Source organism: Dipodomys merriami, unplaced genomic scaffold, assembly GCF_024711535.1.
Source record: "Dipodomys merriami isolate MVZ:Mamm:240054 unplaced genomic scaffold, mDipMer1.0.p SCAF_30, whole genome shotgun sequence".
NCBI lineage: Eukaryota > Metazoa > Chordata > Mammalia > Rodentia > Heteromyidae > Dipodomys > Dipodomys merriami.
The window spans coordinates 4,603,688-4,630,685 of NW_027204493.1; the positions used below are offsets into that span (position 1 = coordinate 4,603,688).

General features: G+C 39.2%; 1 protein-coding gene across 8 annotated transcripts in view; it reads right to left on the reverse strand.

Annotated features, from left to right (window-relative positions):
• Window positions 1-26,998, reverse strand: part of Cplane1 (ciliogenesis and planar polarity effector complex subunit 1) — a 99,705-nt gene that overhangs the window by 51,090 nt on the left and 21,617 nt on the right. For 7 of the 8 annotated variants that reach the window (XM_070041046.1, XM_070041045.1, XM_070041052.1 and 4 more), the window contains 13 exons: window positions 26,600-26,808; window positions 26,313-26,393; window positions 23,356-23,520; window positions 18,260-18,430; window positions 14,001-14,229; window positions 12,881-13,020; window positions 11,399-11,616; window positions 10,718-10,882; window positions 9,278-9,416; window positions 6,270-6,379; window positions 5,966-6,124; window positions 4,728-4,836; window positions 2,884-3,187 (listed from right to left, as the gene is read on the reverse strand). In XM_070041046.1, coding sequence (XP_069897147.1) covers window positions 2,884-3,187; window positions 4,728-4,836; window positions 5,966-6,124; window positions 6,270-6,379; window positions 9,278-9,416; window positions 10,718-10,882; window positions 11,399-11,616; window positions 12,881-13,020; window positions 14,001-14,229; window positions 18,260-18,430; window positions 23,356-23,520; window positions 26,313-26,393; window positions 26,600-26,808 — 2,199 coding nt within the window. The remainder of the gene's footprint in view (window positions 1-2,883; window positions 3,188-4,727; window positions 4,837-5,965; window positions 6,125-6,269; window positions 6,380-9,277; window positions 9,417-10,717; window positions 10,883-11,398; window positions 11,617-12,880; window positions 13,021-14,000; window positions 14,230-18,259; window positions 18,431-23,355; window positions 23,521-26,312; window positions 26,394-26,599; window positions 26,809-26,998) is intronic. The other variant, XM_070041051.1, reaches the window with a different exon arrangement.

The window sequence follows — 26,998 nt, forward strand, 5'->3', positions numbered from 1 at the left end:
CATACAGGCTGAAAGTAATTCTATGCATATTTTGAGTGTCTATACTTTGACTGTGGCCTGCTAAAAGTCCAATATGGAATTTTCTACCTATAATGTCATGTTTGCAATCAAACAATTTTGGATTTACAGCATTTCAGATCTTAGACTTTCATATTAGGTAGGCTTAAGTTGTATTTAAATTTAAAGATTACTAAACAAAGTGCCAGGAGTAGTGGTACACATAAGTAATACTTGCTACTTGGAAAGGAGAGATAGGAGAATTGAAGTTTAAAGCCAGCCTGGGCAAAAAAGAAATGTCCTATCTCAAAACCAACCAGGTTGGTCAAGAAACTTATAATCTGACATGTCAAACTTAAACTCCTTTGTACAACTACTTAAAGATAATAATAATACAACAAACAAACAAAAACCCTTCAAGTCTGCTGGAATGTATTCCTACTTATTATGGAGGTAAGGATAGAAGGGTCACCACCTGTAGCTAGCTCAGGCAAAAGTGCAACACTCTTTTTTTTTTGTCATTTGTGGGGCTTGAACTCTGGGCCTGAGCACTGTCCCTTAGCTCTTCAGCTCAAGGCTAGCACTCTACCACTTGAGCTACAGCACCACTGCCAGTTTTCTGGTTGTTTATTGGAGATAAGAGTTTCTCGGACTTTCTTGCCCGGCCTGGCTTTGAACCATGATTCTCAGATCTCAACCTCCTGAGTGGCTAGGATTACAGACGTGAGCCATTGGCGCCTGGCTAAAAAGTACAACACTCTTACCTGAAAAACAAACTGAAAACAAAAGAACTGTCATATGACTCAGTAAAACACTTGCCTAGCAAACATGGAGTTCTATATATACTCTCCAATATCACCAAAAAAAAAAAAAAAAAAAAAGAACTGAAGTTTTCCAGTAAATTCTAGAATTTGTTGGCACTCAAGGCTTTGCACTTGCTCATCTTACTTGCTTGGCTGGCGCTCTGCTACTTCAACTATGCCTCCAGCTTGGCTTTTTGCTGGATAGTCTAGCTGATTTTTCTGCCCAGGCTCTCTTCAAATCACCATTCTTGAATAGCTGCAGTTATAGGAATGAGTCACAGGGGCTTAGCCCTCAATTGACTTTATAGTTACATATTGAAAAAGCACTGAGTATCTCAATAGTTAGAATGGATTTCAATTCATTTTCTTTTTTTTTGGTCATGGGTTTTAGACTCTTGTGCCCAGGTGCTTCCCTGAGGTCTTCAGCTCAAGGCGAGCACTCTACCCCTTGAGCCACAGCACCAATTCCAGTTTTTTGGTGGTTTGTTGGAGATAAGAGTCTTACAAACATTCCTGCCCAGGCTGGCTTTGAACCACAATCCTCAGATCTCAGCCTCCTGAGTAGCTAGGATTACAGGTGTGAGCCACTGGCACCTGGCACTTGTCTTGTTTTTGGTGTCAGTACTCGGGCTTGAACTCAAGGCCTCATGTTCTTGCTGCTTTCTTTCCACTCAAAGCCAGTGCTCTATCACTCAAGCCACACCTCCACTTCTAGAGATAAGAGTCTGACAAATTTGTCTGCCCAGGCTAGCTTTGAACCATGATCCTCAGATCTCAGCCTCCTGAGTAGATAAGATTGCAGGCATAAGCCACCAGGACCTAGCTTAAAATGGATTTTAAATCCAATCTGGATACATTATGTCATATGGTCACATTTGTATTCCCAAATTATTCAGGAGGAAAATATCAGGAGGACTGCAGTTTGAGGCTGGCCTAGGGAAAAATTAGCAAAAACTCATCTCAACAAATAAACTTACTTGTTGGGGCTGGGAAGGTGGCTCAGTGGTAGAGTGCTTGCCTTGCATGCATGAGGCCCTGGGTTCGATTCCTCAGCACCACATAAGCAAAAAGAAAAAAGCCGGAAGTGGCGCTGTGGCTCAAGTGGTAGGTAGAGCACTAGCCTTGAGCTGAAGAGCTGAGGGACAGCGCCCAGGCCCAGAGTTCAGACCCCACGACCGGACCCAAAAACAAAAACAAAAAACAAACAAACAAACAAAAAAAACAAATAAACCTACTTGTAATTCCAGCTACCCAAGAGGCATGGGTAGGAGGACAGTAGTCGACTTAGGCACAAAGCACCAAGAACCCATCTGAAAAATAACTTAATGCTAAAAGGGATGCAAGTATAATTCAAATGGTAAAGTGCATGTTTAGCATGCACAAGGCCCTGAATTGAGCCCAGTTCTGCACCCCCACCCAAAAATGGATTTTTGAATCTATAGTCCCATATTACTCATAATATCCTTATGAGCAGCTCTCATATTGTTAACACAAAAATAACAGTTGGGTCAGTTGCTGGTGGCTCATGCCTGTAAATCCTAGCTACTCAGGAGGCTGAGATCTAAGGATTACGGCTCAAAGGTAGCCTAGGCAGGAAAGTCCATGAGACTCTTATCTCTAGTTAATCACAGAAAAAGTTGGAAGTGGTGCTGTGGTTCAAGTGGTAGAGTGCTAGCCTTGAGCAAAAGAGCTCAGAGACAGTACTCAGGCAGAGTTCAAGACCATCGTAAAACAAACAAACAAAAAAAAACCAGTTGCTGAGACTAGAAACCACATCACTTACACAAAAATAGGGCAAACTTTTTCCTAAAGAAGTAGATGCTTGGGGCTGGGAAGGTGGCTCAGTGGTAGAGCGCTTGCCTTGCATACATGAGGCCCTGGGTTCGATTCCTCAGCACCACATAAGCAGAAAAAGCCAGAAGTGGTGCTGTGGCTCAAGTGGTAGAGCGCTAGCCTTGAGCTGAAGAGCTGAGAGACAGCGCCCAAGCCCAGAGTTCAGGCCCCATGATTGGCAAAAAAAAAAGAAAAAGAAAAAAGAAAAAAGAAGTAGGTGCTTGTTGTTATTAAAAGATTTCAATTGTACCTTTGATGGAAATGTGTACTGGTTTTCTCTTCACTTAACAAAGCTTCTGAGACGTTATCTGCTGTCTCTGCATCACTGTGTCCCAGCAGAGCACTGCCCAGGTCTGTGAGGGTGCTTCTGCTCAAGCTGGTCCCAAGAGAAAACTTGTCAAAAGTTGGAGCCTCATCTGACTTTCCTTCTTCAATGGCTTCCCATATATTCATCTCAAAAGAGCCTATGTTTCTCTGCACACGTTTGAGGGCTTTCACCCTCACTTTGCGAACAGAGTGCATGACAACAGACATCAATTCCTCACTTTGCGGACCTAAGAAGAAAAAATAGGGCATATGGTTCATTAACCTAAGAAGAAAAAATAGGTTATATGGTTCATTAAAAATTTTCGACTCAGAGCCGGGCGCTGGTGGCTCACGCCTGTAATCCTAGCTACTCAGGAGGCTGAGATCTGAGGATCGCGGTTCAAAGCCAGCCCGGGCAGGAAAGACCGTGAGACTCCTATCTCCAATAAAACCACCAGAAAACCGGAAGTGGCGCTGTAGCTCAAGTGGTAGAGCGCTCGCCTTGAGCTGAAGAGCTGAGGGACAGCACCCAGGCCCAGAGTTTAAGCCCCACGACCGACCAAAAAAAAAATTTTTTTTTCAACTCAAGCTGGACACTGGTGGCTCATGCCTGTAATCCTAGCTACTCAGGAAGCTGAGATCTGGGGATCATGGTTCAAAGCCAGCAGGAAAGTCCATGAGACTCTTGTCTCCAATCAACTACCAGAAAACTGGAAGTGGTGCTGTGGCTCAAGAGGTAGAGTGTGCTAGCCTTGAGCAGAAGAGCTGAGGGACAGTGTCCAGACCCAGAGTTCAAGCCCCATGTCCAACAACAACAACAAAAAAAAATCAACTCCAGACATTAAAAAAAACAACCTTGGGCTGGGAAGGTGGCTCAGTGGTAGAGCGCTTGCCTTGCATGCATGAGGCCCTGGGTTCGATTCCTCAGCACCACATAAGCAAAAAGAAAAAAGCCAGAAGTGGCGCTGTGGCTCAAATGGTAGAGTGCTAGCCTTGAGCTGAAGAGCTGAGGGACAGCGCCCAGGCCCAGAGGTCAGGCCCACGACTGGACCCCCCCCCCCCCAAAAAAAAATTAAATAAAAATAAAAATAAAAAACCTCATTCTGGTTCCTCCTGAAGACACAAACACTAAAGGTTTGTAGTATTCATAGTAAAGCTAAGGTCCATATTTTAAAACAAAACTGGAAAAACACAAAGGTACAAATTCAAAGCCCAGTACTACCAAAAAATTCACAAGATTATCTTGAATACCTATTATAAAATTTGGAGAATAACCATATATGAAGAGAAAAAAACAAAATTTCTACAAGATGCAAAACATTACACCAATTTAATGTACTTTTTCAGACAAGATTTTTACTATGTTGCCAGGATGATCTCCAGCTCATGGAAGGAAGTGAACCTCCTACCTCTGCTCCAACTAGGTAAGAGTACAGAAGCCTAACACCACACACACTTATATGATCCTTTTGTATCTCTCATCTTAATATTTTCTCAACACATATTTATAAAGAAGACAATAACCATTTTACAAAGATGAAAATAAGGCTTAGTTCTGAGCACCTTGCCTAAAGTTACAGTTACTGATTTTCAGAGCCATTGCCTTCATTCAGTCCTGTGTGGCTCTAAAATAGCAGTTAGTTCTGCAATGCATCCAACTTTCTCACACTGCTAACTCTAGGGAAAGGCAGAAATGCAGATATACAAGTAGTGGAAAATAAAAGCTTTCAAATCAAGACAAGCATCTTCAGCAATGTTTCTATGTGGTACTTGAGAAATGATAAATACCTTTCACTACACAGTGTCTGAGTCTCTGTTGAAGAGAGTGATATTTTTCTCTTAAAGGAACTCTGATGTCTTCAGGATTGGGAAATGCTTTGACAAAAATCTCTGCTACCTTCAGAAAAAAAATATTTTAAGTATTTTAAGCAATATTCCTTTTTATTCCTTTTCATTCCTTAGATAATTTAATTCAAACCATAAAATGAGTATTTACTTATTTTCTTAAGTAGTTGTACAGAGGAATTCTAATTCAACATGTCAATTCATGAGTATGTTTTAAGTATTTTAAGTTTTAAGTATTTTAAGCAATATTCCTTTTTATTCCTTTTCATTCCTTAGACAATTTAATTCAAACTATAAAATGAATATTTACTTATTTTCTTTAAGTAGTTGTACAGAGGAATTCTAATTCAACATGTCAATTCATAATCCATCTTGATCAATGTCACTCCTAATCTTTTGATGTTGACAAAAGCTTCTCTTTGATAATGAGTGTGGGTATGTTCTTTTTCTATTTTCTTAATTTCAAAATACTTGATATATAAAAATTGTGTATCGTCGAGATATATAATGATATATAATGATTATAATGATTTGATATATAATGATTAGAATGATTTTGATAAACATTGATAATTTGTGGTAATTTGTTTATCAAATTATCATCCTACAGTTATTACTGTGTTTTAGAGTGGTGAGGACACTTAAAATTTCCTCCCTTATCAAATTTCAGATAAACAATAGTATCATTACTTACAGTTACCATGCTGTACACTAGTTCCTTACAATTTATTCATATATACACATATGTGTGTTTTTATGTATGTATATAAAATATAGATATAGGTATATAGACACACACATATATATGTATATACACATAACATACGTATTTGAATCAGAGTCTTGCTGTGTAACTCAGGCTAGCCTCAAATTGGAGATTATAGGCAAACCAGGCTGAGATTATAAGCATTCACCAGCACACCACCTCTTATTCATTTTAAAAACAAAAGACTTTAATCACATTTCTACCACTATTCTATGGCTGCTTCTGTGAATTTCATTTTGTTTAGGTTTTACACTGAAATGAGATTATACAGTATTTGTCTTTCTGAACCTGGAAAAAATTGTACAAAGTAAAATAAGTCAGACATAGAAAATCAACATCATTCTTAATTAAAATAAAAATAAAAGTAAAAATTTCTGACTAAGGTTTCATTTACCTTCACCTATAATCACATTACCTGTCTGATTGGTGGCAGTTCTCCAATAAGGCTCAATATTATGTCTTGAACAAGTTCTTCAACATTAAAAAAACGAGAAAAAGGTAGCATTCTATAAGCCCATTCCACAGCATTGAGACAATGCTCGACCATACAAGAATCAAACTCCATTTCGATGTCCTACATGGGTATTGAAAAGAGTCACTGCTTTTTCAGTTCAGATAGACAGACCAGACCAGTTCAAAAGCAAATTTTGCTACTAAACAGTAAAGTGTGCTAATATATACTAATTCCCCACTTTTCCTACTTTCGCACTGGTAAATACCTTCTCTCCTTTCACCTTTTCCCTTGCTTTCTGATACTGCCTGCAACTGTGGGATAACTTATCACGGACATGCAGCATCCAGCACAAAGCACAAAGTTCTCTGAAGCAACCTAAAGCAGGAATGCAAACAGGAAAGTCTATATAAGTTAATGTCACAACATCTGTACCTCTGGGTTTCTTTCAAAATAATTATCTTTTTTTACACAAGACATACTCCTGTTCTCATTATAAACACCTTGAAACATATACTCATCATATATATTGAAATTGTAAAAATCTTTCCAGAATCTTAAAAGCATATTCCAGAATATTTCATGCATAGCAGTTGCATAAAAATATTTATTCAGTAAGTAACTTACTCTAGCATCTTTATAACTTCATATTTTTTAAAATTTTTTTATTGTGAAAATACTGTACAGAGGGGTTACAATTAAATGGGCAAGATAATGAGTACATTTCTTATCAAGCATTGTAGCCTCCTCCTTTATTTCCCCTTCCTATCCCTTCTTATCCCCCCCCCCAACTTCATATTATCTTATAGATTTATTTCAAAGCTAAAACACCTAGCTATATATTGTATATTTGATTCAGAAAATCACTCATTTATGTTCTTGCTGTTGGGAATAGGACCCAGGGTCTTGTGCATGTTAGGCAAATGCTATGCTACAATTCCAGCCCTGAAAAACACTTACTGCTATGCATTTATGTTTAAAATTTTAATACTAACAATAATACTAATAATACTATAATTTAATAATACTATAATTTATATAATATATAATACTATAATACTATAATTTAATAATATTAATATAATAATACTAATAATTTAATACTAACAATATTAAATGCACATATGGGCTCAGTGGTGTGGTGCGTGCTTAGCACATGTAAGATCATGGGCTCAATTTCCAGCACTGGGGGAGGGAGGAGGAGAATACACAGAAGACATAAACTCATACCATATATGTCACTTTACAACTAACCTTTCTTTAACCTAATACATCTTATATATTGTCTTACAGTGGTGATAGAAACATACTGTTTTTATCATCAACACAGTATTCCATTAAATGGAACATCATGTTTTAACCCAATAATACACAGGCTTACATGGGCTAGCCAAACATGTTTCAATTGATCTGTTCATCTTAAATTTAATTTTCCTTATTATAACTGATCAATTAAATAAAATATATTTTCTCTCCACTCTTGCATGGTTAACAGGAAAAAAGCAATTGCCTAAAATTTGTCATTCATTTAAGCCTTTTTTTTTTTTTTTGCCAGTCTTGGGGCTTGAACTCAGAACCTGGTACTGTCCTTGAGCTTCATTTGCTCAAGGCTAGCACTCAACCACTAGAGCCATAGCACCACTTCTGGCTTTTTCTGTTTATGTAATAGTGAGGAATTGAACCCAGGGTTTCATGGATGCTAGGCAAGCACTCTACCACTAAGGCATATTCCCAGTCCTAAGCCTTAATTCTTAAATGAGCCCAGTTTTTATAGCAAACTGACCTCTGTAGTAGTGGTTAGTATTTTCATTTTTTTTAAAGAAAGCTATTTAATATACTTTAAACAAATTATTACAAAGCCAGAAAATACTATTTGATGTTATGGAAACTGATGATAAAACAGATTTTCTACAAATCCTATCATCCCAAAAAGGGAGAGCAGGGGGTATATACCCCTTGGAGACTATCAAGGGCACCCATAGGCATTTTTGTACTATACCCTAAGCCTACGCAGTAGACTCTGATAGGTTCTACCAGCAAAGCACAGCCCATTCTTTTTTTTTTTTTTGGGTCCGGTCGTGGGGCCTGAACTCTGGGCCTGGGCGCTGTCCCTCAGCTCTTCAGCTCAAGGCTAGTGCTCTACCACTTAAGCCACAGCGCCACTTCAGCTTTTTTCTTTTTGCTTATGTGGTGCTGAGGAATCGAACCCAGGGCTTCATGCATGCAAGGCAAGTGCTCTACCACTGAGCCACTTTCCCAGCCCCCAACGGCCCATTCTTTTGAGAAGGTTCCTTCATTGGTGGATGTACTCTCAGGCATACTGGGACAGAACTAAGGCTAGGAGTCAATAAGGCAAAGTACAGCAACACTCTAAGATCTAAGAAGCTACTGGGTAGCTAAATGGCATTGCTTATTTTTTGTGTTACCCAAACTGTAGATTATAATCTATTATAAAATAGTAGATTCTAAAATCAGTACAGTAGGTTTCAATCATTTTTGAAAAATGAATACAACAGAAATTAGCAAGATGGGTGTCAGTGACCATTCAGCAAGTTGGGACACCAGGACCTGAAGAACTAAGATTCAAAGCCAACATGCGCAGAAAAGTCTGTTGGACTCTGTCTCCAATGAACCAGACAAATGCCAGACTGGAGGTGTGGTTCAAGTAGAGGACATCAGCTATGAGTAAGAAAAACAAGTGAGAAGAAGAGGCCCTGAGTTTAAGCCTATAGGAAGGAAAAAAAGAAGGGAAGGAAGAAGAGATAGGAGGGAGAGAGGGAGAGAGACAGAGACAGAGACAGAGATGGACAGAGAGAGAGAGATGGGGGAGAGGGAGAGAAAGAGGCAGAGAGAGAGAGAGAGACAGACAGAGAGACAGATGGAGAGAGAAAAAGAGACAGATACAGAGAGATGATGTAAGAGGGTGTTATAAGCTGGGTGCCAGTAGTTCAAACCTGTAATCTTAGCTAATCAGGAAGCTGAGATCTGAGGATCATGGTTCTGACTAAAATGTACCTTGGGGCTTGAACTTAGGGCAAAGTATTCTTCATGATCATTTTTCACTCAAAGTTGGTGCTCAATCAATTCAGCCACATCTGCACTTCCAGCTATTTGTTGGTTAACAGGAGATAATAGTCTCATGGACTTTTCTGTCTGGGCTAGCTTTGAACCAAGAATCTCAATTACTTAGAAACTTTCCCCAGTAAAATGAAAAACAACATATATTTTTTTTGTGTTTAGGCTAATTTCTAGGCCAATAGTTTATTTCTAACAAACCTATTGTTCTAATGGAAACCTCATCAAGCTTGTGGTCTCCAGATGCTCCAGGTGTATAGAATGCTACGCCTCCTTTACAGTAGTTAAGTAAGGACTCCGGGAAAGAGCTCATTGAAGGAAGGGACCCTTTCACTCGAATCTGAAAGTAAAAGAACAACAGAATTATTAGTGAAATTTTTTTTATTGTGAAAATACTGTACAGAGGGGTTACATATTAGTGAAATATTTTTAAAGACAACTATGAAAGAATAAGAAAGTTAAGATGAACCACAAATGGAAAACACATTTTTCCTCTGCTATGTAAGGAAAATATCTGTGAAAGTAAGCTGTACTTTCAGGAACTTACCTCACAAATCAAATTCAACAAATTCACTAGATTATATTTCAAAAGAGATAAGAGGAGCTAGGGGCTGGTGACAAATGTCTATAATCTCAGCCTCCTTAAAGGCTGAGATCTGAGGAATGAAGTTCAAAGCCAGCTAGGGCAGAGAAATCCCCCAAGACTCCTATCTCTGATTACCCAGCAAAAAACTAGAAGTGAATATATACCTCAAGTGGCAGAGCACCAGCCTTCAGCAAAAAGCCAAATAAGAGCCAGATATCCTTAATTCAAACCCCTATACCAGCACTCCAAAAAACAAAAATGAAAATGAAAATAAATACCTGGTAAGAAAGGACTTTCAAGCAGGGCGCTGGTGGCTCAAACCTAATCCTAGCTACTCAGGAGGCTGAGATCTGAGGATAGTGGTCCAAAGCCAGCCCAGGCAGGAAAGTCCATGAGATTCTTATCTCCAATACACTACCAGAAAACCAGAAGTGACTCTGTGACTCAAGTGGTAGAAGGCTAGCCTTGAGCTGAAGAGCTCAGGGAAAGTGCCCAGGCCAAGTTCAAGCCCCACGACAGACCAAAAAAAAAAAAAGGACTTTTAGATAGATAAGGTGTCATATCTGATGTCCACCTGGGTGGAAAACAGGTAAAAATTCATCTACAGGTTAGTAGAAATCAGGATAAAAGAGGATGTCAGGCCCAGAATCAAAGTGAATTGCACATCTTTGAAGATAGCAAGAGGAGCCCTAACAGGAAACCGCCAGAACTCACAATGCCTTCCCATGCTTTGGACTCACCAATGTCCCCTTAGAACAGAGATAAACCAAAGGAAGAGGAAATCTCAGTGATGATGGGGGAAAAAAAGTAAGTGTAGTTCCCAGAAGTTAACTGAGTAGATGACATACTTCTAGCCAGGGTAGGACTAGCTTGAAGACCCAGTCCATAAACCTTAGCTCTTAGCAGAAAGACAGACTCTATATATAGTTATTTAGTATTAATAGCTTGAAATTTATTAATTCATAGCACAGGACTTCTTGGAAAGTGTTTTTATAGTATAAATACTAGCATATGTCAGCTGTTTAATACAACACATGACTAAGACATTTCCATACCTTCTGCATGACTTTTCTTGCCCATCTCAGCTGCAAGATGTACCACTGTGCTACGGGAAATGAACACCGAGCTGCTCGGAATAGCAAGAGAATACGCTGCAGGATTCCAGACACCTTTTGCCGATTATCTTTTTCAGCTTTCAAAAGGAGATCATCACCATGTTCCTAAGGACAACAGAACAATCATCTATTTAATGTAACTCTAATACAAATATAACATCTATGGGGCTGGGAAGGTGGCTCAGTGGTAGAGCGCTTGCCTTGCATGCCTGAGGCCCTGGGTTCGATTCCTCAGCACCACATAAGTAAAAAGAAAAAAAGCCAGAAGTGGCGCTGTGGCTCAAGTGGTAGAGTGCTAGCCCTGAGCTGAAGAGCTGAGGGACAGTGCCCAGGCCCAGAGTTCAGGCCCCATGACCGGACCCCCCCCCCAAAAAAAAAAAAAAACAAATATAACATCTATATTTAAAATTCAGGAATTTGTGAGTAGTTCAGTGTGTTAACTGTCATTATATTATTCACCGGCTACTTAATTAGTAAACTTGAAATATAATAGCCACACTGAGAAACCAACAATTTGACTTCAGAGCTTGCATTTTAATATGATAATTGTTATCAGGCTGAGTATTTTTAATGGACAAAACCAACTTTAAATTAATTAAACAAATAATGCACTAATCTTACCTCACTAAGAACAGCTGGCTGGGGACAATAGAGCGGAGGAGCTGGAAGATACAAGGTGACAGGCACTAAGCCCCACAGTCTCTTACTGAACTGCTTGGCAGAGTCTATCAGAAGCTGAAGTGTCTCTGAAAGAATGTCTGCATCAGCCATGACTGATGCCTTCAGAACTTCTTGAACTGACCCAAAAAGCAGATTAGCATCTTCCTCTTCAATGGGATCTACCAGACATCAAATGTGGTAAAATTAAGCCAGGTGTAATGGTGCATACCCATAATCCTAGCACACCAGAATCTGAGGCAAAAAAATTGCAAGTTTGAGAACAGTAGGCTATATAATAAGGTCAAAATCATTACATACTACATCATGAAATATTGCCTCAAAGAAAAAGAAGAACCAAAAAATTTGCACACTGAGTAATGGTTGAAATGTAAAACATCAAGCTTATAGACAAAAAAATTTATGAACTAGCCTCTTATTTTAATTTATAAGCAATTAGCCAGGCACCAGTGGCTCATGCCTATAATTCTAACTACTAAGGAGGTTCAAATATAAGGATCAGGATTCAAAACTATCCCTGGCAGAGAAATCCTAGAGACTCTTCTCCAACTAATTAGTAAAAATCCAGAAGTGGAGATGCGACTCAAGTGGTAGAGCATGAAGCCCTGATTTAAAGCTGCAGTACACATACACCAAGTTATAAACCATCAAATCCAGGCAATGGTGACTAAAGAAGCTAAAATCTGGAGGACTGAGGTTCAAAGTTAGCCCAGGCAGAACTGTTCAGTAGATGCCAGCTCCAAAATAACCAGAAGTGGGGCTGGAGCATGGTAGAGCACCAATCAGGCAAGCAAGTGTAAGATCCTCAGTTCAAACCAAGGTACTGGAGCAAAACAAAATTTAAGTGATCAAGTGAGGTATGATGGTGTATACCTATAGCCTGGGAGCTGTCCCTGAACTCTTTTGCTTAAGGCTAGTGCTCTACCACTTTGAGCCACAGTGCCACTTTCAATTTTTGAGTGGTTAAGTGGAGAAAAGAGTCTCATGGGGACTTTTCTGCCCAGGCTGGCTTTGAACCACTATCCTCAGATCTCAGATTCCTGAGCAGCTAGAATTACAGGTGTGGTCCACAGGCACCTGGCTATATCTGTAATCTTAACACTTAGACGTCTAGGACAAGAAAGATCTCAAGTTCAAGGCCAGACTGGGCTACAAAGCAAGGCCCTGTCTCAAAGTCATCATTGCCATCATCATCATTGTCATCATCATCATCATCAGTATTAAAAGGGATAGAAAATCATTCACACTGTTTTGTTCTGGGTTCAATTTTAGATTCTCCTATGATTAATTACCAATATCATCTTTATATTTTTTATAAACTTCTTTCAACATGCTAATATTATTTATACTTATAAGTATAAATATAATATCATAAAGTTTCTATTAACCTGATATATATGTCAGACACTTATGAAGGTAACAAACCTGTAAACTGTTTATATTTTGACCTAATTTCATTTTTTGCTTCCAAAGAGGCTGGCTGACCTAAAAAACACTGCAATTTTTCCTGGAAAATCTGTGCTGGGGTCATTTTTAATGGTAGGTTCACATCCTTTTTCTTAGACCTGAAATGAGACATTAAATTAAGAGAAATGAATCTAAATTTTGAAAAAAGGATTTCACCCATCAAGAACTAAATATGAAAAATTAAGAAACTATGAAGCTTACTTGTTTTATTCACCCTACATTAAAAAGAAGCAAACATTAGCCAGATATCAGTGGCTTGGGCCTGTAATCCTAGCTATTCAGTGAGCTGAGATCTGAGGATCTGTTCAAAGCCAACTGGAGCTGAAAAGTCTATGAGAATCTTATCTCCAATTAAGGACCAAAGAGGACAGAAGTGGAGCTGTGGCTCAAGTGGTAGAGCTCAAGCTTTAGGCACAAAAGTTCAGGGTCAGGTCCTGAGTTGAAGCCCTAGGACTGGCACCAAAAGAAACCCCAACAACATCAACAACAACAACAAATATCCTGTCTGGGATTAACTCTCCCACTGATCATGTGCTCTTTAAGAACATTACTAACACATAGGTATGCTAAATAAATATTTTAAAATGTAAGCTACTGGTGCATACTATCCAACACATTGATAGCAGATATATATTTAAGTTTAATTAAAATTAACTTGGAAATGTAACTTCTTGGTCTCCCTAGGCACATTTTGAATGCTGTTTTACTTATAGCTACTGGCATCCACAATGCACACCAAGCACAAAACACTGAAGAAAGTTCTATAGGAAAACGGTGACCTAAAAAAATCCACATACGCGACTACAAACAGGAGAAACATAAAATACTTTAAATGACACTATTATACCATATCTTAAGCTTGCTTTAAAAATACATTCCTCGAGCTGAGTGCCAGTGGCTCATGTTAGCAATCCTAGCTACTCAGGAGATTAAGATGATTTGAAACCATCCCAGACAGAAAAGCTTGAGAGACTCAAGCAGTAGAGTGTCATCCATGAGTGAAAAATCCAAGTGGGAGCTCAAAGCCCTAAGTTTGAATCCTTGAACTGATGTGAAAAAAAAAATTAAAAATACATACCTCATGGAATTTTTATCATCATTACAGAACAGTTGGAAGGCCACTCCAATTGAAACAGATGTCTTCCAGTCTCCAAGTTTGTGTGCCAGCCACACAGCCTCTGGAATCAGGCCACCAATCAATAATAATTCAAGGGCATATTCAACTGTCCACACATTTGAGAGACTCTGATCTCTAACAACACTGGCCACCTTAGCGTGCTGAAGAGGAATGAGTCGAAGGGCCTGCTCTGTGAGTAAGTTAAAGAAAATGGACATTACAATTACAGACATATATCCAAACTCATGCAGTCTTATATGGTATATTTACCATGTATAGTTATCTCTTTAGTTAGTATGTTCCACACAAAGCCACAAGGCAGATACATACAAAATAAGGTGAAATAACACTACATCCTAGAATAGTTTTTGTTAAAAAGTATCTCATTAGTGAAACAAATGCCAGTATTATTTGTGTGTGTGTGCCATCTAAGGCTTGAACTCAGGGCCTGAGCACTGTCCTTGAACTTTTTTGCTCAAGACTAGTATTCAACAACTTCTGGGTTTTTTTGGTGGTTAACTAGAGATAAGAATCTCAGGTACTACTTTGGAAAGCAGTATGGAGGTTTCTCAAAAGACTCCACATAGAGCTCTCCTATGACCCAGCAATCCCATTTTTGGGAATTTACCCAAACGATCAAAAACAAGGCTATACTAAAGCTACCAGCACAACTATGTTTATTGCAGCATTATTTACCATAGCTAAGATATGGAACCAACCCAGATGTCCCTCAGTAGATGAATGGATCAAGAAAATGTGGTGTATATACACAATGGAATTCTATGCCTCCATCTATTGCCCAATGTGTTAGCAAATTGGAAAGACTTGGAAAAAATTATATTAAGTGAAGTAAGCCAGGCCCAAAGAAACATAGGTCCCATAGTTTCCCTTATTTGCAATAACTAGTATATGTCTAAGACAAGCAGAAAAGAGCAAAAGCTATGTACATATGACCAGATAAGATGATGTTAAGTGAAATGAACTCCAAGACAGGGACATAGTGGGTTTTTTCTTGCTATTGTTTTTAACATACTTATAACGTACTATGTGATTTTTTTTGTTTCTTTTGTATGATCTTCCCCCATGGTATATCCTGTTTTCACTCTATTTGATTCCAGTGCCCTGCATCTTAGACTTTTCTAATTTGGGGAGGGGAAGAGAAAAAGCAAAATGCTTATATAAGGATACAGTTTGACCCATTGTAACAATGAGATGTATAAGACATTATGTTGAAAACAAACTTTATAACTTGTGGGGGGAGGAGGGAGGGAGGAGTTGGGGAAGTGGGGAGGGAAGGGATGGTAGGGGAAAAACAAAGGAGGAGGTAACAATGCTTGATAGGAAATGTACTCATTACCTTACTCATGTAACTGTAACCCTTCTGTATACTATTTTCACAATTAAAAAAACGCATTTAAAAAAGAAAAAGAAAAAGAATCTCAGGGACTTTGCTGAAAGTTCAATCCTCAGATCTCAGCTTCATGAGTAGATGGGGTTACAGGCATGTGGCACCAGCACCCAACTAAATGCCAGTTTTTAAAAAAATAAAAACAGGAATAGAAAAAAATGTGTTTTATATATAAGTAAATTTTAAAGAGATATTTGTGATAGAGTATACACATAAATAAATATACACTGTCAGAATGCACAATTTATTACTGTCAACTGCTCTGACATACATGTCTGTTTTCATACTAGATCATGTAACTTAGAGGGAAGATAGAGCATTTTATCTGAATTTTTACCCACAGAATAATACAATTAAAAGCAAAAAGCCTGCAGAGGAGTAGAAATGTGGCTCAAATGAAGAATGCCAGCCTGTACGGAAAAAGCCAACAAAGAGCATGAGGCTGAGTTCAAGCCCTATTACCAGCACATACACATGCACTAAAACTGTGTGGATTAATCAAACATATAAAGTGTTTGGTACATTAGTATTCATTGAAAAATAGAGGAGGGCCGGGCGCCGGTGGCTCACGCCTGTAATCCTAGCTACTCAGGAGGCTGAGATCTGAGGATCGCGGTTCAAAGCCAGCCCGGGCAGGAGAGACCGTGAGACTCCTATCTCCAATAAACCACCAGAAAACCGGAAGTGGCGCTGTAACTCAAGTGGTAGAGCGCTCGCCTTGAGCTGAAGAGCTGAGGGACAGTGCTCAGGCCCAGAGTTCAAGCCCCACGACCGACAAAAAAAAAAAGAAAAAAGAAAAATAGAGGAGGTAGATCAATGATAGAGCTCTTGGTTGGCATATGTCAGGCCCTAGATTTATTCCCAGCATCACTAAAAACTGAAAGGAAAAGTTTTTGCTGGGAGCAATGGCTCACACCTGTAATCCCAGAGACTCAGGAGACTAAGACAGGATTCTTGGGTTTAAAAGTTAGAGACTAGCCTCAATAATACTGAAACAAAATAACACACACACACACACACACACACACACACACACACACACACACACACACACACACACACACACACACACACACACACACACACACACACACACACACACACACACACACACACACACACACACACACACACACACACACACTGCCAGTCAATAGAGAGACAGAAATATTAAGGATAGTGATTTTAGGCCATCCTCACAAAAAAGTTGTGAGATGTCATCTCAACAAATAAGCTAGGCATGGTGGTACAAGCTCATCTACATGGGAGGCATATGTTGGAGGATCATGGTCAGAAGCCACTTCAAAAAAGAGGGAGAGAGAGAGAGAGAGAGAGAGAGAGAGAGAGAGAGAGAGAGAGAGAGAGAGAGAGAGAGAGAGAGAGAGAGAGAGAGAGAGAGACATTATCTAAAAAATAACTAAAACAAAAAAGGGCTGACGTATAGCAAGGTCCTGAATTCAAACCCCAGTACTGCCAAAAAGAAAAAAAAAACCAACCAATAAAACTGAAAAGTATGGGGGCTGGGAAGGTAGCTCAGTGGTAGAGCGCTTGCCTTGCATGCTTGAGGCCCTGGGTTTGATTCCTCAGCACCACATAAGCAAAAAGAAAAAAGCCAGAAGTGGCGCTGTGGCTCAAGTGGTAGAGCACTAGCCTTGAGCTGAAGAGCTGAGGGACAGCGCCCAGGCCCAGAGTTCAGGCCCCACGACCAGAACCCCCCCCCAAAAAAAAAAAACCTGAAAAGAATGATCTTTATTAAAATCTCTGAATAAATGACAAGATTCTAGTCTGGCCTTTTTTTTAATTACAGTAATTTGAAGCAACTTGGAATATGACAGAAATGTTATTTTAAAAATACAGTTTGAGGGGCTGAGAAGGTGGCTCAGTGGTAGAGTGCTTGCCTTGCATGCATGAGGCCCTGGGTTCAATTCCTCAGCACCACATAAGCAGAAAAAGCCATAAGTGGCACTGTGGCTCAAGTGGTAGAGTGCTACCCTTGAGCTTAAATGCTGAGGAACAGTGCCCAGGCCCAGAGTTCAGACCACAAGACCAGCCAAAAATAAATAAATAAATACAGTTTGAAGTTGAGCACAGTGACTTAATCCTATAATCCAAGTTACTTGGGAGGCAGAGATCTGGAGGGTCACAGTTCAAGGACATCCAGAAGGAAAGTTTTCATGAAAGTGTATCTCAACCAATCACTGGGGTTGGTAGCATATTCCTGTCATCCCAGCTTTATGGGAAGCACAATGGCCAGGGCCAGTGGTACATGCCTGCTGCTCTAGACATGAAGTAAAGTAGAAATAGGAGGGTCATAGTACAGACCTAAAGTAAGACATAATCTCAAAAATGACCACACACACAAAAAAAGGGGTTTAAGTGGTAAAATGCTTGCCTAGCAAAAGCATAAAGCCTTCAATTCAAATCATGGTACTGCCAAAAAAAAAAAAAAAAGACACCCATTTTGGTTGAGCATGGTGGTACATGCTGTAACAGTATACCTTCCATAAAAGAATTTCTTTAGCAGGGCACCAGTGGCTCATGTCTGAGGCCAGTTTGAGAGGCTGAGATCTGAGGATCATAGTTCAAAGCTATTCCAGGCAGGATAGTCCGTGAGACCCTTATCTCCAAAAAACCACCAGAAAACCAGAAGCGGCACTGTGGCTCAAGTGGTAGAGCACTATCCTTGAGCTGAAGAGCTCAGGAACAGCGCCCAGGCCCAGAGTTCAAGCCCCACGTCCAACAAGGAAAAAAAAATATCTTTAAACATATGTGCAAAAGGCAAGGCAGGAATTCTTCTCTTACCACACTTTACCTGTTTTGGTGTGAAGTGGAGGAAGAACATTCACACTGTGAGGTGGCAAAATGCAGAGCAGCTGATTGGTGAAATAGGAGGCCATGAAGCGAGCCATAGACCGGACAACTCTTACTGCAGCCTCAGGGTTGACATTTCCAATCCAGGCAAACTCATGAGACTTCTCAGGATCTAAGGAACATAGCACAGGACCAAAGCAAGTCCTGATGAAACTATCAAAAAGCAGGAATATTCAAGTTCATTATATAGGAAAAAAAGTAAAACTAAAATTTCTTTTTGATAGAAGCAGTTGTGGTCCATAAAAGTTATAATAGTTCTTCTTGAAAACAGTAAGAACAGAAATAATTCATTTGCAATTATAAGCATATACAGTTCACAACTTTTTTTTTTTTTTTTTTTTGTCGGTCATGGGGCTTTAACTCTGGACTTGGGCGCTGTCCCTCAGCTCTTCAGCTCAAGGCGAGCGCTCTACCACTTGAGCCACAGCGCCACTTCCAAGTTCACAACTTTTAAGAGGTTTGTTTGTATAATAAAAACTTTACAAAATAATACTTCCATGACAGACTTGGGACTCACTACAAAGATTCATCTGAAAAAAAATCACCAAAGCAGTGATAAGTCACTTGCTCTTAGCAAAAAGTGATAAAACAGAGCTTCTTAATGCTTTTTCAATAGTATAAGATCGGAGGATTTATGCCCATTAGTTACAGTGCTGTACTACTGTAAAATTCTTTGAGGAGGTCATGGCAAGAACGTGTAGGGCAAGGGAAAAAGAACAGAAGGTAGAGCCACCAGTACCTGGTTCAGAATTTTTTTTGTGACTTCCCTCCATCACAGTACTGGTGGCTCAAACTATAATCCGAACTACTTAGGAGGCTGAGATCTAAGGATTGCGGTTCAAAGCCTGATCACGAGGAAAGTCCATGAAACTCTTATCTCCAATTAACCACCAGAAAACCAGAGGTGGCGCTGAGGTTCAAGTTGTAGAGTGCTTGCCTTGAACTAAAGAACTGAGGGACAGCACCCAGGCCTAGAGTTCAAGCCCTATGATCAAACTCCGCCCACCCCCCCAAAAAAAATTCTGGGGTTGAGCAAAGTATGTGGTTCAGAATGCATGCTCATTAACAAGCTCAAGACCCAGATTCAACCACCACACCAATAATAACAATAAATTAATAAGAAAATTGGAAAGTAATTCTAGGATTGGGGATGCAGCTCAGTAGAAAAACATCAGTCTGTTATGTGAAAGGCCCTGGATGCATTCCTAGCCCAATAAAAAGGAATAATGGTTAGCTGGGCACTAAACTAGCCTACTCAGGAGGGTGAGACTTTCAGGATCATAATTAAAGTCAGCCCACTCAGAAAAGACTCCATGTTCAATTAGCCAGCAAAATGCATGATTGTAGGTATGGCTCAAGTGGTAGGGTACCTGCCAGCCATGAACATGAAAGCTGAGCCCTGGAACAGACATCAAAAAGTGGGAGGGGTAAGGTTTAAATTCTGAACATAGTACAATGCTCTTAGTAATGGTAGCCTTATACAATAAAAATTAAATCATAAATACACATACATACAAATACATGATGACTTTTATAAAATAGATGTGAAGAGAGTTAATATAATAAGCCTAACTTTTTGAAATGTCTGCTTATTAGGCTGACCTTTAGCTGACACCTCAGAAATTGGATTTGGGGATTTCTGCCATGTTAAGTAAGAACTGCTCACTGAGACTACATTACTTGGAGAAAGAAAAAATGAAAGAAGGGAGGGAGGAAGGGAAAGAAGAAGGGTAGGAAGAAAAGAAGGACAAGGAAGGGACAAAATAGGGGAGGAAGAGAAAAGGAAAGAAGGAAGGAGGGAGGGAAAAAGGAAAGAAGGAAAAAGTAAGGAGAGAGGAAGGAAGGAGGGAGGGAGAGAAGGAAGGAAGGAAGGAAAGAAGGAAGGAAGAAAGAAAGAAAGGGGGCTGGGAAGGTGGCTCAGTGGTAGAGCACTTGCCTTGCATGCCTGAGGCCCTGGGTTCGATTCCTCAGCACCACATAAGCAAAAAGAAAAAAGCCGGAAGTGGCGCTGTGGCTCAAGTGGTAGAGCGCTAGCCTTGAGCTGAAGAGCTGAGGGACAGTGCCCCACGACCGGACCAAAAAAAAAAAAGAAAGAAAGAAAGATAAATAAAGCAAAAAAAATAAATGGACATGCTGAAAACATTTTCTTCTTAGATTATGGCATTTGGGTATGAGCTGGACAGAAGGGGCTGATAGAATGTGGCTTAGTGGTGGAGTGTCTAGCATGCATGAACCCCTGGGTTCAATTCCTCAGTACCACATAAACAGAAAAGGCCAGAAATGGCACTGTGACTCAAATAGTAAAGTGCTAGGCTTGAGCAAAAGAAGCTGAGTTCAAGCCCCAGGAGTGGCAAAACAAAAAACAAACAAACAAAAAAACCCTGAGCAGTGTCATCTCAATTGTTCTTACAACTCTTCTCCAGGAAAACCAAGCACATCCTGCTTTTCTCCAATGAGAGAGGGAGCCTGAGTTCCTCCAGGCTTTATGCATGCACTTTTCCCTTTGCAGATTCCTCTATGACTTCTTTCACTGAGCACAACTACTCCTGTATTCTGAGACCTGCAGGTCCTCCAAGGGAGATCTCAAACCTGGTGAGTTAGTCACAGGACCCTAACTAGACAAGTACATGAGGAATGTATTTTAAACAGGAACCATTAAAAATTAAATCATGAATGTTTGTATGTCAATTTATCCTGAAAGCTAATCATGCGAGGGCAGAATTGTTGGAAAAATAACTATCCAACCATCTAAAAAGTCATACCCAAGCTGGGTGCTGGCAGCTCACACCTGTAATCCTAGCTACTCAAGAGGCTGAGATCTGAGGATTGCAGCCAACCCAGGCAGGAAGTGCGAGACTCTTCTCTCACGGGACTTTCCTGCCATATAGCTAGTGAAAGTAGTGAAAGTTTCTGGAGGACAACCTGACAACAGGGATTAAGGACTGAAGCTGTGATCTTTGATCCAATAAACTTATTTTGGAGACTTTTCCTAAATAATTATAATGCTCACAAATATTTAGTCAGCACTTCTGAAGCAGTACATATGGAGCAAAAACATAAAATGTACAGTAATGGGGGAAAGTTTCTATAAGTATTTTCTTCATCTTTCCTTCTCCTTCTCCTCCTCCTGCTTCTCTTCCTCCTCCTCCTACTCTTCCTCCTCCTCTTCGTCTTCCTCCTCCTCCTCCTCCTTCTTCTTCCTTTTTCGTGCTGGTCTCTGGGCTTGACTCAGATCCTGAGAATTGTCCCTGAGTTTTTTTTTTGTTTTGTTTTTTTTTTTTTTTGCTCAAGGCTAATAGTTCTACTACTTTAACCACAATTCTACTTCCAGCTTTTTGGTGGTTAATAGGAGGTAAGAGTCTCATGGACTTTCCTGTCTGGGCTGGCTTCAAACTGTGATCTTCAGATCTTAGCCTCCTGAACACTTAGGATTACAGATATGAGCCACTGGAACCTGAACTGAACAGGTATTTTTATTTTTTATATATATTTTTATTTTTTATTGTAAAGATACTATACAGAGGGTTACAATTACATGAGTAAGGTAATGAGTACACTTCCTATTGAGCATTGTTATGAACAGGTATTTTTAAAGGATATTTTAAAATGAAAATTGTTTGACATTTAAAAACATCATAATATTAAATTTTAAAAGATCATAAAAGTGGGAAGGGGTGAAAATTACAAAATAGAATGTATACCTCTGATAATACAAGTTCAATACTCAGTACTGCAAAAATAATATGAATTAATAATAAAAAATGGGCTAGATTCTAGTGGTTCATGCCTATAATCCTAGCTACTAGGGAGGCTGAGATCTGAGGATTGTGGTTTGAAGCGAGACAAACAAGAAAGGCCATGAGATTCTTATCACCAATAAACCAAAAAACCAGCCGGGCCCGGTGGCTCAAGCCTGTAATCCTAGCTACTCAGGAAGTTCAAAGCCAGCCCAGGCAAGAAAGTCTGTGAGACTCTTATTTCCAATAAACCACCAGAAGTGGCACTGTGGCTTAAGCGGTAGAGCACTCTTCTTGAGCTGAAAAGCACAGGGACAGCACCCAAGTCCAGAGTTCAAGCCCCACGACCCACCAAAAAAAAAAAAAAAAAGACAGAAGTAGAGCTATGGTTCAAATGGGAGAGGGCCACTAGTAAAAGAATAGACAGAGCCCATAGATAGAGCCTAGGATGGAGCCTGTGTTCAAGCCTCAGGACAGAGCACATAGACACAGACACACAAAAATGGTACTAACTCTTCCTAGAATGTTCTGATAAAATAGGCCATTCATGCCTGGGAATGTGGGTTAGGGTAGAGTGCTTACCTAGCATTCAAGAAGCCCTGAGTTCAATTCCTTAGTACCACATTAAGAGAAAAAGCTAGATGTTGTGCTGTGACTCAAGTGGTATAGCCCTGGGCTTAAGCACAGAGAGGCTGAAGGACAGAACCCAGGCCCTGAGTTCAAGTCCCAGGACTAGCAAAAAAAAAACCAAAAACCAAAAAACCCTTTCAGACACATTCCTAGTCATTTCATATATCCAAGAGTTTCTTGTTATGCAATCATTAGAAATATATGTTAACTCACATATATCTTTTTCTCTAGATACTGCTGAATTTATATATATACCTCCTTGGAAAAGAACAATCCAGAAATGCTGCAGTGTCTTTAACAGATTATAAAATAACTCAGAATACCCCCCCAAAGTAATTTTCTTGACTTTCCTAAACTATTTAAGGAACATGTTATAAAGTACATAAAAAAAAAAAAAACCCAACACTTTGGTACGTGATAATGTATATAACAAGTAGGGCTGTGAGGAAAGTCGATTACCGCTAATTCCTGGGGATTCTAAGCCTGAAAACAAAACAAAATTGAAAAACTCAACATGATCCTTGTGATCGAGAAGTTTACAATCTACAATCTAATGTACTGTAACTCAGTCACCATTGAAACAACCAACTTTTACATATATATATAATTTTATATAAAAATTCATAAATATAATAAAACATATAAATGAACAACCTTTTAAAAGGTATACCTGAACAATCTTCATCTTCTTTCACAGGTAATTGGGACTGTCTCAGTATTTCTCTTACTAGCTGATCACATAATCCTTGAGCATCATTTAAATTATAGCTATAAAGGTGGCAGTATAAGAGAGAAAGATAATAGCGTATCTGAAGAAAACATGTTCTTCTTCCTCCTGGTAAAAGGAAAGAATTAAAATTACCTTAAAAACATGTGAGTAAGGGCTGGGAAGGTGGCTCAGTGGTAGAGCATTTGCCTTGCATTCATGAGGCCCTGGGTTCAATTCCTCAGCACCACATAAGCAGAAAAAAAAAGCCGGAAGTGGCGCTATGGCTCAAGTGGCAGAGTGCTAGACTTAAGCTGAAGAGCTGAGGGACAGTGCCCAGGCCCAGAGTTCAGGCCCCACAATTGGACCCAAAAAAAACACAAAAAACAAACGAACAAGTGAGTAAGAGAGTATTTGTCAAGTAATAGTAAATACAAGTATACAAGTTACAAACTTTTCTGTATTTGTTTACCTTTAATAAGAAATTCTTTTAAAAAACAGATCAGCAATACTTTGTTCTTTTTCATTTTAAATTCTGAGTGATTTTCTTTCATGAGTTTTTATGACTCAGATTTTATACAAAGAGCATAATAGCATCTAGCACTAATGTCCATTAATAACTTCTTACTCAAGTACACGTAGTAGAAAACATGCCAAAACCCCCTAATGTTCAATCTTTCTGAAGAAGCAACTACCCCAATTATGCTCGAACACTGACAACTGCCTTCAAATATCTGAAAACTATTAAAACTCACACTATGACTGCCTACAACTTGTTTCTTCCTGTTTTTGTTTTGTTTTGTTATTAAATTATTAAGATTTGAACTCAAATTCTTTTTTACCAAGTAAATAATTCTAGCTTTATGCAGTATTCAATGTACCCAGATCTTAATTTCTCAGTAGTGTGGTCTTGTAAACCAAGATATAACATTGTGTGCAACTTCCAGAAAAGCAGCTCAAGAGAGGTTAACTCAGCCAGGCACTGGTGGCTCACGCCTGTAATCCTAGCTACTCAGGAGGCTGAGATCTGAGGATCATGGTTCAAAGCCAGCCCAGGCAGGAAAGTCTGTGAGACTCATCTCCGATAAACCACCAGAAAACAGGAAGTGGTGCTATGGTTCAAGTGGTAGAGTGCTAAACTTGAGCTGAAGAGCTGAGGGACAGTGCCCAGACCTAGAGTTCAAGCCCCATGACCAACAGAAAGGAAGGAAGGAAGGAAGGAAGGCAGGAAGGAAGGCAGGAAGGAAGGAAGGAAGGAAGGAAGGAAGGAAGGAAGGAAGGAAGGAAGGAAGGAAGGAAGGAAGGACGAACTCAGTTGGAAGATAAACCCTTTCTTTGTCTTTCTACCTTCCTCCTGTCTGGCCTTCATCACTAAAATGATCACTGAAATTCCAGCAGTGTTTGTTTGTTGTTATTTAGTTTATTTTGGGGTTGTGTGTGTGTGTGTGTGTGCGCGCGCGCGCGCGCGCGCGCACACGCGCGTGCACCCATATGCGAGCACACACACACACACACACACACACACACACACACACACACGCACACTCGCACGTACGCTAGTCCTGGGCCTTGAACTTAGGGACTGTGCACTGTCTCTGCACTTTTTTGCTCAAAGCTAGTGCTCTACCACTTGAGTCACACCCATACTTCTGGCTTTTTAGTAGTTAATTGGAGATAAAGAGTCTCACAGGGTTTTCTGCCTGGAATTGCTTCAAACTGTGATCCTCAGATTTCAGCCTTTTGAGTAATTAGGATTATAGGTTTGAACCACCGACATCTCCAACACTATGTATGTATGTCACACAATCTAGTTCTATGAAACAATTTACAGCTTACCAAAATTGCTATGTCTTCTCAGGCCTCTTATTTTCAGAGTACTATGTCCTTTATTAAACCATTTCCACTGCCTTAACTGGACAACTTCTACTTATTTTGTTTACTTATTGAGACAAGCTCTTGCAATATAGCCCAGGTTAGTCATGATCCTTTTGACTCCACATCCCAATAACAGGATTACAGTCATGCCCCACAACTGGCTTCTGCTCCATTTTCAAAGTCAACTCCTCTTGGTTTTCCTTAGGCTGATGCTTCTACTTCAGCCTCTAATTGTGCTACAGAACACATACTATATAGTGATTCAGGGCAATTTCAGGGTAAAGTTATTTATTTCAGTTATCCATATTGCCTTTTAAAGTGCCAGACATATAACAGGCATTCAGTCAGTATTGACTTAAGTAGATAAATAAATGAAACATACAAAGATACAACAGCTGAAAAATAAATGTCAAGACTGGTCTGACAAAAGTTGGAAAATAAATGTAAAAACTGGCCCAATCTGACCATGAAGTAGCTGCAGTGAGGGCTTGCTTATAGTCTCCAGTGAAGAATTTTGTCCTGTAAGCCAAACACTCAGCTCTGTATCTTAAAAAATGTCGCCAACTTCTAGAATCCTATATCCTTATTAAAAACTCAATGCATATCATAATTAACCCAAGAATTTATTTAACAGGGAATGTAAATTATTTAAGGGCAGGGAGCCTTAGCTCCATGATTGTCAAGTGGTGAAATATTCATTCAGATATATGTAGTTCCTCTAAATGACAAAAAAAAAAAATGTTTCTTTTAGGATCTGTATCTCATTTTTCACTACCAACAATCAACCACAAGTTTCACTACTAACAACATCAGCAAAAAATCCAGATAGAAGGCAACTTAGAAATTATTAAAAGATTCTTAGACATAAATTTCAAGACAAAGAATAATTTTAATTAAGTATTGAGAAGATGTTTCCCATAATATGTAATCCACTTGTGTAGGTTATTGTAAGAACTCTGAATTTTGGAATTATATTCAAGCTTTACAGCAAATTAACATATTTTCTTAACAATATTATGACACATATCATTTTGTTAATACCCTACCTTTTTTTGGGGTTTCTTGTAGAGCCTTTTTCCATAGTTGAACAGACTTTTCATATGCTCCTAACAGGAAACACTCTTCACCTGGTTTATAACCAACAATTAGTCATAATAAATTATATAATTTTATAAAAGCTTATTTTAAAATTGTAAAAGCTTGTTTTAAAATTCATTAGATACAGTTCATCTGGATATTCTTTTAAAAACCAAATAATTGCAAACAATTACAAAATCAAAGCTGTAGATCATTTCACGTATTTATAATTAGAAGTTGCTTATAAGATACTGACCATTGATAGACATAAGTTCTGGGGCTTGGTTTAAACCACCTCCAGCAGTCTGTAAGTTAGCTTGTATATGACATAACAGGGATTTGACAGTAGATGCTTCGTGTGTCATCTTTTCAGTTAACTGTCTGTCACATGCAGAAATTCGTTGACTTAATTGTGCTTGATACCATAAAGTATTTTTGTATAGTATTCTCCAGACAGCAACCAATCTGCATACAAAATTAGGTAAGCACCAAAACCAAATTTCACACTAATGGTAAAAATTAGTTTCATCTACTTTATGGCCTATTTTTTTTCTTCACTGATAAAATAATAAAGTTCATCATAAAATATAACATTGTTTTATTTAAACATAATACAAAATCCAGTAATCAAAAATGAGTACTGAGCTAGGCACCA